The 11,734-nt window shown below is 36.2% G+C and overlaps 1 protein-coding gene across 4 annotated transcripts; it reads right to left on the bottom strand.

Annotated features, from left to right (window-relative positions):
- Window positions 1-1,724: 1,724 nt before the first annotated feature.
- LOC149546580 (uncharacterized) lies at window positions 1,725-7,162 on the bottom strand. 4 transcript variants are annotated; one of them, XM_089791272.1, is made up of 11 exons: window positions 6,864-7,162; window positions 5,638-6,765; window positions 5,329-5,403; window positions 4,998-5,116; window positions 4,751-4,906; window positions 4,550-4,669; window positions 3,751-4,461; window positions 3,328-3,655; window positions 3,122-3,235; window positions 2,713-3,014; window positions 1,725-2,612 (listed from the first exon to the last, which is right to left on the bottom strand). In XM_089791272.1, the coding sequence occupies exons 1-11, from the start codon at window positions 7,117-7,119 to the stop codon at window positions 2,046-2,048; spliced, it is 3,876 nt and encodes a 1,291-aa protein (XP_089647398.1). In that variant the 5' UTR covers window positions 7,120-7,162; the 3' UTR covers window positions 1,725-2,045. The 4 variants fall into 4 exon arrangements, with proteins under 4 accessions (XP_089647398.1, XP_089647399.1, XP_089647396.1 ...); XM_089791273.1 differs by having other exon boundaries at window positions 4,550-4,666; XM_089791270.1 differs by having other exon boundaries at window positions 1,750-2,612; window positions 3,122-3,247.
- Between the last annotated feature and the right edge of the window lie 4,572 nt (window positions 7,163-11,734).

Below are 11,734 nucleotides of genomic sequence, written 5' to 3'. Positions count from 1 at the left end.
TTCTATTTATCTGTACATCATGTCATCGATCCTCTCCCTCTTCTATTACTCTTTCTTTCTCCCAATCTATTTTAAATTTCTCTTGAACCCATTATATTTTATATCACTCTCTCTCATTCCTCCTCTCATAATACAATCCCCATATTTACCCTCTCTCTCTCTCTCTCTCTCTCTCTCTCCCACACACACACACACACAAACACACACACACACACACATTTCTCTTTATCTCTTACAATCTCTCTTAATGTTAGCCTCATATTTCTTATCCTATATATTTTTGTCTCACTATATGTCATGCATGTCCCCTTCCTCATGTCTCTTTATCCATCAAATTCTCTCTCTATGTGTATCTCATGTTTCTAACCCTCTCTCTCTTGTCTCACTTTCTTTCTCTACCATGTACCATCCTATTATTATAGCTTAATCTCACTATCTAATGTAACTCTCTCTCTCTCTCTCTCTCTCTCTCTCTCTCACACACACACACACACACACACACACACACACACACACACACACACAGTCTCCATCTTATCTTTACCTAATCTCCCCCCCTTCTTACTTTTTGAAATTTAAATACATGCATATGTTTTTAATTTTTTTATTACACTCAGTCTTATATGTAAACTCAAACTTCTTTTCAAATCTCTATCATAACATTTAAAGTTTGACTTTACTTATAAACTTTGTTTTAATTTTAGCTTTAAAGTTTTGAACGAGTTTATAAAGTTACACTTCATTTATAATGTTTGCCTAAATTTGTCCTAATTTCATGAGTTTATTATAGTCTTAAGTTCATTGTTTAATTACATTATCAAGTTACATTAATCAACGTTAACTTTAATTTTGCTATTTAATTTTAATTCAACTATTTAAAAATATTTAAATACATATATAAAACCAAAAATCATAGAATTCAAAAATCAATTGATTAAATTATTGTTCAAGCAATGTCTAATCAAATTCTCAAATCCTTTGTTTGGGTGTGCCAAATTGAAATTGAGAAAAGGAATAAGTATTCCAATTTTGGCCAAAAAACAAGCATTTTCGATTCCACTAAAATAGTTGGAATTGGAACATGTATTCCTATTCCAATTTTACTTTCTCAAAAAACATAATATTTTTAGGGTTTGTGAAATATTTGTACTTCTGCTCATGTTTTCATGCATTATTTTTGTCTATCATTTTCTTTTGCATCCAGGCAAGGAAATTTTCATGGGTTTTTTTTCTCTCAACCATGTTGACGTTTTCTTGCAGTGTGTGATTATAAAAAAATATGATTGCCCCTCTTTATATTTGTACCCTACGTGGCTAGTCTGTTGTGGAATGTTATAGATCTAGAGAGCGAGCTTTGTGAACTGAACACCAAAGGTCATGTGGAAGATGCATGTGAGCCGTAGGAGGGCATGTTGTGGATGTGGTTCCATATTGGAGCCGAGGGAAGAATCTGCTTAGACAAAGGCTGCACAAGGATGAGATTCATGAGTACTTGTCGAGGGGATTCAGTTCCACATATGTGGAAATATAGTTATCATAATAAGTTTTATATGCAAACATGAGAAGATTTTAAAAATGCAAAGCGGTTGGAGATTGCCTTTAAGGCCAAAACAATGGGTGAGACTTAAATACTAAGTTGTAGTGATATTCATCCACAACAAAACACCGAATATGGGCATCTTTATAGTCTATTTTAATCGAAACAACATTCCAATGCAATAGTGATGTCTGAATCTTGTGAAATTATGAGACTATAATCGAATCTAGCAAAGCTTTTTGTCTTGAGAAGAGGTCTTCATACAATTATGAGTTTCTATGTCGCCACAGATAACAAATGCAAAGAGTTCAATGTCTTATTCCAATTTCAATTTTATACAACCAAATATAAGACAAACATATTCCCATCAAGTTGGAGGTGAACCAAACTGATCTAAAATAACAAACCTGGAATAAAAATACAAGAATAACAAATACGAAATAACAAACGGTAGTAGTGTTTAACGTTGCGTTTCATCTTGGGGACGTGGCATGTCGTAGACGGAGGCTCATTCTTTCCTGCTGTCAGTGTTTTTAGGCGAAGAGAGATGCCCAATGTCGCAGTGTAGTCTAAATTTCTGAAAAGATACTACACAATCCAAGGAGACGTCATATCTATGTTTCCCTTTCCTCTCTTTGTCCAGCATCTCTTTTAAGGAGAACCAGTTCTTCCTTTTTTCCTTCTCCTTCTTCATCTCCATCTCATTCTGGTGGTCTGGCTCTCGCTTCTTCTCCAGCTGATTCCCGGTCTTTGTCTGGTGGTCTGGCTCTTGCTTCTTCTTTAGTGGAGTATTCGGCGTCTCGCTGCCTGGCTCTTGCTTCTGCTTTGTTTTGCTCTTCCTTCTGCTTTGAGTATTCGGCGTCTCGCTGCTTGGCTCTTGCTTCTGCTTTGCTTGACTCCTGGTTTGTGGAGTATGCGGCGTCTGGACCTCCGTCTCCTGCGCCGAACCATTTTCGTCATCCTCCTGAGGTGGCCGGTAGTATTCAATCAAATAATTCAGTGATGGCTTGGTTGACTCGAGACCATCGCTACCGTCCTTAGAGAAACCATTTACAGGCACAAGGTTCTTCCAATCCTACAAATTACCACACAAGCCATGTCGTATTAAAAGGACCGATTGATTTAAGACATAAAAAGTAGCTCAAGAAAGAAATATGGGTAGCTAAACTAGGTACCTTAATTATGTCGTTAATGTGGTCTTCCCATTGCCAGCAACAAAATAACCATACAACCAGCTGCATCTGCCAGCCTGGAGTCTTTTTCACTGTCTCGCTTTGGGAAAGGATGTTCCACGCCACGCGATGGTAGATGAGGAATCGTTTCCATTCCCGCGGGAGCCTTCTCTCACCCGTTGCCGCTTCGCTCAAATCATCTAATGCTTGACTTTCCTCCTCGCTGTAATTCGTCATCAGCCTCTGGAAATTTAATGATACTGTTACCCGTCTCTTCTTCACTATCTCATTTTTGTCTCTCCGATCTGATAAATGCCGAAAATACCTTTGCAATTTGAATAATGCGTAGATGTTTACGATACAAAAATTGTAATAAACAAGCATACGATCGAGTAGGAATAAGAATCATTACCCGGCTGTGGCCAGAGTTTGAACATGGAGAATGGCTTACATATTCCGGAAAGTTTTGATAGGAAATTTTTACCATTCTCTGTACCAATCCCGAAAATCTCCAGGCACACATCACCTGGGGTTTGACCTGTGTTAAATTTTTTAAAAAGCTCGGCACATAAATAAGGTGGTATAATTATCAAAGCGTTAAAATCAACTCTGCATTACCTGGTTTGGATTTTTTGTCGCAGCCAGTCTCGTCCGATGAAGCTTGTTGCGGAACTTTAGCTTCAGCATTCTGAGACCAGCTTCGAAATGTCTCTCCTCGCTGCTCACGCAGGAATCTCTTTGTTTCTTCTTCGCTAGTATCTGGTAACGCCAGCGGCAGCTGAACTATTTTGCTTAAATATTTCTTTGTCAATTCTTTCAATTCTTCCCGATCATCGCTACTGTCTGGAAACTGGCGTTTCATTGCTTTTGCGATCATTTTCTCGTCCATTCCAAGAACGACGTCGATAGCACAAGCTGCCAACACCAAATTAACTGCAGACAGTACCTGATTACCAGAAACTTTTCGTTAGCACATCATCATATTTAGTCATCGCGAAATCCTTAAGGCAGAATTGGAGTATTTAAGAGACGTACGTATACCTTCAAAATAACAGTCTCCACACACCTATCCAAATCGTCAACAAAGACGATCATGCGAATACCGTCTTCGCTTGGCGCGGGTAACCTCGATACGGAGGTGCCCTTGATGTTGTCGGAATAGTCAGGATAGAGATTTACTAAATTGCATAACCGCCCAATAAATTTCCATATCCACGACGGTTTTATGCCAATCTCTTCCTTTAAAAACTTAATGTCAGATATAACTTGATGCTGATAACCCAGTTTTGTTGTATGGTCTGGTTTGCTGAAATATCCCATGATCTGAGCACTTACTGGCTTAATAACAGAAAGGAATTGTCTCATTACAGTCCATATAGCTAACAGTATGGTTATAGGAATGGAGCCATATGTTAGCTGCACAAGGTCGTTGTTCTTGGATTTACTAAATATTTTCCAGAGCACCCACGCAAGCCAACCGGAAAGAAATAATGCGAGGAGACATGGCAGAACCAATTCCATCCAGATTGCTTGTCTGTGATTCCTCCACGCGTAAGTGCAGTGACACCTCACTCTCTGAGCAGTGGTCATTGACTCTTCGATCGCCTTTGTTGTCTCAACTGCGAGACCTGCCCACGCCTCTGACTCATTTTGGTAATGCCATGCATTGTAACGAACTGTCAGAATACTGGGGATCTTCCTTAGGGGATATTCGTTGCTGGGTGAATCCCCTTCTTCACCTTTACATTTCATCTAAGTTAACAGAACACAATCACAAAACTAAGGAATCTTTTCAAGCCCTTATAAAATACGCGAAGTAGACAACTAGGGAAAAACTCACCATCCTTTTGCGGTCCATGACAGCTAATGATTTATATACATCGCGGTGCTCCTCTAGATAATTGCTATTGAGAAATTGTAGCAGAAGATAATCTTTCTCATGCTTGCGAATCTTTTTCTGCTAACAAAGACGACTGAAGCTTGATCATTTCATACCATTGTTGTTAAATTGAACACAATATAAAATCAAACGTGTACTCACGAAATGGGATGATTTCTTCATCGCTTCATTCAACTCGTCGCATTTCCTTTGACCTTCGCTACTCTCCTCGATCGGTCTGCACCCTGGAAACTGCTCTGTCGCTAATAAACCTGGAAATGCTAGCTGAGCTGCCTTTTTCAGTAGAATAGCTTCCGTCTGTTGCATTACCTCGTTAGTGATTTGCCATTTCCAACTTTAAAAGTTCGGTTAAAATATGGTTTTAGAAGAGAAGATGATTTAATCGTACCTGAATCATTAAACTGGACTTTCCTATTCCCCAGTCACCTGAGATGCCGACAGTTATTGGGGATTTCACGTATGGGTTTAAAAACAATTCTGCGAGCCCTTCTGCGAATTCCTTTCTTCCTGCATGTCCCGTTATATTACATCTCACGTTTAAACAACACACTATACCTATAATTGCATGTTATCTAATATATATAGAGTAGAAATGTCCCTACCACCCGAGAAACTATTTTTTCTTCATAAGAAATAAACACTTAATATTACAGACCAAATTGATTTTAAAAACTAATACAAAGATACTGATGCGACATATGTGAGAAGCTCAGTATTACCAAGCATATCGTTGATGGCTGGTTGATCTCGGCCTTGTTCTGGCATCTTCTCTATCTTATCCATCTCGTGAATCACTATTACATTAGTAGAGAACCATTAGCATCAATATATGGACTAGCCTCTACATAATACAAAATTACATGGTTATATATTAGAAAGCAAATAATAAATCACAATCATCCAAGGGCACACGGTAGAATCATGAATTACAAATTCAATTTTAATCTTAATAAGCAAGCATGTCTATGATAGGCTGTTAATAAAGAATGCCTGCGAGCACGCAATAAGGAATTTGATTTAAAGCGTACCATTATCGGCGTACTTTTTTTCTTCACGGCAACTATCAAGTTTGGCTATGCGCTCTGTATCTGCGCATCTGGTGACAAGTTCCCATGCCATCTTCTCATGCTGCAACTCAATAGCGGTAGATAGCAAGTCCATCGAGCTTTCACGGATGCGTTCTCTCTCGCCTTCAAGATACTTTCTAACCAATGACGACTTTGGACTTGCCTCTTCTGCTGTACCGCTACCCATTGCCGAGGCCCAGAGCAGAAGGGATCTCTCTTGTTCGTAATATCTGCCATCGCCAGGTCGGCGATGACTCAGCACTAACTCAGCCATCTCTTTAGCCTTGTCATCATCGGGGAGTTGCACAGCATAATGAAGAGCAGTTCTGCCATCAGAGTTGCGTTCCTGAAGAGGCCGAGATCCACTCTGCAAAAGGAGCCTCACGGCTTCTACATGACCTCCTCTTGCCGCTTCCAGAAGAGCTGTTTGACCGAACAAATCAGGTTGCCGGATGAAATCAAGATCTCCTTCTGACTGCCCGAGTAAAGTTTTGATGATATCTGTGTCACCCTGAAGAGCTGCTTTATGCAGAGCTGTCCTCCCCTGGGCGTCCGGTGAGACAATAATTGTACTCTTTTTAGGCAATGTATACAAATAATCCAATACATCTCTTTTTACACCCTTTATAGCAAAGTGCACCGCATTTTCTTTGTTTATATCTGTTTTATCAGCTTTCATCTCGCAATCTTGAATAAGCATCTCGACTAGCTCAGTATTACCATGGAAAGCTGCAAAATGAAGAGCAGTCCTTTCGTAAATATCTGCGGCATCTATAAAATCTTTTCCAGCTTGAGAAAATTTATCCTTTAAACACTCAGCAACGTATTTTCCATGTTTCGGATTGTGTGGCTGATCTACTGCATAATGCAGTACGGTTCTGCCGTTATGGAAATTCTCTTGGATGCTTTTCATCAATTTGTTGAGCTCTTCTACACGCTTTCCTTTCTCCATCTTCTCATGAACGATACCATGCAAGACAAAGCATATAACTTCAGTGATTTTATCGTCACAGGATAACAAGACAGCGGCTTTTCCTCCTTGAGAGGTCCACTTAACTCCAGAGTAGATATCCTCGCTGAAGGAACCATCTGCTCAGATTCAATTGAGAATTGAAGTCTTAAAATCTTTCTGATCAGCAAAATATAATTATTTTAAACAACGCTGTAAACTAACGTAACATACATACCTGCAGGCCTTCGTTTATCTCTAATTAATAGCATGTCCTCCATATTGGACTTGTACTGTTTGACAGCAGTAGATTTACTTCTCACATATCCATCCAAAAGGCGTACCGTATCCGACGAATTTAGGATGCCCTCTTTTCTAATCTTTGTAAGAATTGGATTCACTTCATCTACAGAAGCCAAACGCCAGTCTAGCCACCTATCGGATGATAATATTTCATTTCTTTTGCGCTTGCGGAATTCTGGCATTTCAGACATCGCGAGCACAATTCAATGTCCTCAACTCTCAACTCCGGCACATAGTTGATCATCGTCTAGGGCCATTCTATAAGGCTATACCACGTTTGTTTCGTGCAATCTTTCACACCACATTACGTCATGCTTTTATTATCATGAATCCTCAAATTCCACAAGAAGTCCAGACTCCAATTTATCAAAAGCGACACGAAAAAGACGTGAAATTAAAATCCTTCGGGCATCATCTGGGGCCTGGGCCATGGAGCGATAAAATAAAAGCACTAACCATTTTACCCTTCTAATATGGTGACATAATTTGCTGATTTTCAGCGATGCATTTTTCTTTTCGCTACCTAACGTGCTGCAAATTGGACCTGCCTTTTGAGAGGCAATTATATATAGGTGGGACCGTTCACGTGCCTAGCAGAAGACAGACTCCACTTATTGTTTTATTTAGTTAATGTTTCCTGCTTTCAAATTACATTACATTAAAGTACTAATGCGGATGATCAAAATCTCAACAACTACGTACGCTCAATAAAGGGTGGATTTAGAAACATCTTGATCCATTGAATATGGTAACGATATTGGATCTAGGAACGCAATTCTTGAGGGTTGAAGCTTTTTCTTAAATGAACGCTGCAACTACTGTAGACGATTGTTACTCTCGTGAAAGCATTTATTTCGGTGTTTACTGGTTTAGAATCATATTAGGTGGAAGTTATAACACCCAGTAATCAATTTGATGACTGACACAATAAAGGGGAAATGCCCAGTGCTATTTCCCAAACGAATAGGACGGGTGGGGTTGGTAACCATTGTTTTGGCCGGCAGTGAGAAAATAGTAACAATTAACAAATTATTTGTTTATTATGATCGATTAAGAAAAGTTCAAACAATGACGTTGAATCCTGAATCACGCGCATCTCCTGCCACCGAAGAAGTTGAAGATGCCTAAATTCATGCATCTCCCACGACTCAATGAAAGGTCTCTAGGCGACATTTGTTTTAACAAAACAAAAAATGAAAACTAAGTTTTACAACATAACATATAAATGATGTATTATCATCCAAATAAGTAATAATGAACTAGTACTTGTACCTTTGAAGGGTGAAAGGATTATGGTGATGTGTTATATAATTTAAATAATGTCATTATATTGCTAAAATCTTATTTTTCTAGACTCCTTCATTTAGCACCAACAATAATCTCAACAAGAACAATAATGCAAACGGTTTGCACCTCACACCTAAAGGTTATCAACAACTCTAAGTGTTGTTCTAGACATTGTGTTCTCCAACTTTCTATATATCTCCTACTTTTTATATGTGATTTCTCTCCTACAAAATAAGCATGCACCATATTTGGACTTCTAAACCATCATGGTCTCCACCCTAACTACATCAAAATGGAATTTTAATTCCACTATGGCCAATATCCCCATTGACTTTTGAGAGAAGAATATAAGTTGTAAATACTCCTAGGCTTATATTCATGTTTGATCTTCATATTCTCAAGAAAGTTGACCATACACCTATAATGATCAATTTTAGGTATACATGTCTACCAAAGTATTGGTAACTAAAATTTTTGATAAAATTCATCTTCTTCATAATTTGATGAATTACCATGCCATGTAAAAAAGCCCCACTTCAATAGATAAATGGATAATACAGACAAATGTTGCTAAGTTTGTGTTTTTAACGAGTATCCTGTGATCAAAGCATTCCAGGACATCACATTTTTTTGTGATATTTAATCAAACAGTCTGCATACCTTCCACATTTAAGACTAATCTACAAATTTTAATAATAAAAGTTAAGTTACATCGAAAAACCACTAACTCATTTAGGCATTTAGTCAATTTAAAGAGATAAATACCTTAATGCTATCTCATTTGTATATTTTTGACTTAAAATTATTTAATTCAATTTAATTAAAATTAAAATTATGCTCTTTAAACCTAAAATAGCATTAAAAAAATCTTATTAGAGATTAATAGGATGTTATACATAAAAATAGGAAGCTACAATTGTATACAATGAATTCATAAGATGTTATTAAATTCATAAAATTAGGTAGAATAGAAGCTCATTTGATAGTTTTCTCAGAGTGTTCAAATTTAGTATTAATAATTGTAATTTTGATGAAACTTTAGAGTTGGAATTCTATAGATGTCATATTATTTGGTAATAAATATTTGAAACTCACACTCATGTCAAATTTTGTTGAGGAGGATTTAAACTTCTTCGTGTCAAGAACTACACCTTTTTTCTTCAGATATTAGTATAAAATTGATTTCACCAAAATGTGCCAACTTGAAGATCTCAAATGGGTGACAATAATTTTTTAAAAATTATAGTTTTCTATTTACTACAAGGGTTACCAATAAAGGAGTTCCCAATAAAATCTACTTTCATTAATTATTGGAACTTAAGATGAGGATCCATTGCAACCCTACACTCTCTAGGTTCTATACACTACAGGTCCTCAAGGCATAACATACATTCAACTATACAAGGATTAACAAGGTGTACATAAGAGAGACTCTAAAGCATGTGTATAAATTTTATCAATTAGTTGCTAAGTTTCTATTTTATTTATAGCCATCATTCCCTCATTATAGTTATCCTTGCTTGTTATTCCTTGTTTGTTATTGCTTATTATTCTTCTATATTATATTTACCCAACATTCCCCTTTCATTCATTAACAACATATTTCTTGATGTGTTATTTGAAGGTTGTAAAATAGTGTTGGTTTTTGTCTTCCCCTTCATTTTCTTCAGATTGTCTTCACATTGAGATTTTTTGGCTTCTTTCCTCCCTCGGCCTACACAAAATCAAGAGCTCTTACTCCCAAACCAACCTGCACTTTATCCTAATAAAGTTAATTTATTTTGCATGCAATAACTGAGTTGGAAAATTGTGCAATTTTTGTCATATATTTCACAAAGATCCCCTTGACAAATGTGTAGATGACCATAATGATACATATTATCGCTGCAGATGTTATCTCCTTCTACAAAGTGCTTCATAAGAAAATAAGGAAGGATGGATATGATTCCTTCCTTAGGTACATTGTTAAATAACACCTTCTCATCCTTTGTGAAGACTTTCCTATCGAAACATCCTATTAGCACCAAATGATAATATTCTTAATGTATGCAAAAGAACCATATTAGTTGTTATGATGTCATTGATTTCAAAGCCTTAATTGGTTAGATATTATGCTAATTCAGTGGAGTTCCATATCCTTTAATTATGGGAGAGGATTTGAAAAAAGTAGGATAATGTAAGTGTTGGTAAGAGTATGGTATTTAGTGGACACTAGAGTGAGTTAGAATATGATAGTATAATGTTGGTATTATTATTATACACAAAGTGTTGGAATCATGTATAAGAAAGATAGTTTAGTTGGTAAATGAAGGAACAAACTATTAACTAAGATAGTATAGTTGTCGCCAAGAATGTGATGAAGTTTAGTGCCAACCAAGCAAGTTTAGAGTTAACCGAGCATATTGTTTATCAAGCAAGATGTAATTTTGACCAAGCATGAAAAACAAGAGGAAGTTTAGAATATAATTAATATGAGGTTGACATGTAATGTAAATAAAGAATATTCGAGAAGATTTGAAGATAAGTATGGAGTTAGCTATGAGATCAATGACTCAAGAAAGTCAATGAAGATCTAACGAACAAGGTTGGATATTTTCAAATAGAGAAAAAGTTTCAAGATAAATATGTTGTATACCAAGCATTTAGAGTCAATAAATGCAAACTTGATGAAGCTCTGATGATTATAACTAAGTGAAAAAATAAATGGATCACAATATGAGTAAAAGAAAAAAAATACAATTTAAGAAATGACTACGAAGTTCTATTTTATTGATCAAGGAAGAAGAAAGTGATATTTTGAAGAAATTGAGTACAGGTCCATTGTGAACATAACAAAAAGAAAGTCCAAAATTGATGTGTGAAGCATTTAAATCATCCAAAAAGTGATCAAAAGGAAGATATTGAGTGGAGGAAAGATCTAATTAAGAAAGGTAGTGCTTAAACCTAATAGAAAAATTTCTCTATTACTTTCAAAAAACTGTAGTAGAAAATATCTTAAACCTAACATTCTTGTTAAATCCTATATGGTAATAGTCAATAGTAGTGTGTTGTAATTCCTTTAGAGAGGGTCACTCTTTAGAAATTACAAGGAGTGATAAGGTCTAGATGATCTCTGGTTAAAATCTCATAACAAGTTTACATTAGCAATATATATGTATCCTTTTACGAGGTTGGCCCATATCTGATCTCACTTCACAAGAGTAAAAATATTTGGGTTTTTGGTCCTAGGTATTTTTCCCTTTATATAGTTTCCACATTAAATACTTACGTAAAACTTGTGTGAATTTTTACAATGTTGCATATTTATTTTAAGTATTTTTATTATTATTCTTGCAACTAAGTATAAGCTGAAAACTAACTCATATACTTAGTATATTAAGGAACAATAAGGTATATTAAGTTACTAATTTGAAGCAAAGACGAACTTAGTTGGAATCATGGTGTTTGATCTAAATATCAAGTAATTGATTTAAAATATTGAATTTTTTAAGTTCATAAAAAACAAAAGTTTAAGGTTTG

This window comes from Cupressus sempervirens, chromosome 7 (assembly GCF_028749045.1).
Source record: "Cupressus sempervirens isolate cs-2001-9-10 chromosome 7, ASM2874904v1, whole genome shotgun sequence".
NCBI lineage: Eukaryota > Viridiplantae > Streptophyta > Pinopsida > Cupressales > Cupressaceae > Cupressus > Cupressus sempervirens.
This window is presented reverse-complemented; position numbering and strand designations above follow the sequence as displayed.

Coding starts and splice junctions, on each gene's coding strand:
- LOC149546580 (XM_089791270.1), bottom strand. CDS start 7,119: ATGTCTGAAATGCCAGAATTCCGCAAGCGCAAAAGAAATGAAATATTA. Junction 5,404..5,637: donor AAAAAAGTACGCCGATAATG/GTACGCTTTAAA, acceptor CTAATGTAATAG/TGATTCACGAGATGGATAAG. Junction 3,248..3,327: donor CGACAAAAAATCCAAACCAG/GTAATGCAGAGT, acceptor AATTTAACACAG/GTCAAACCCCAGGTGATGTG.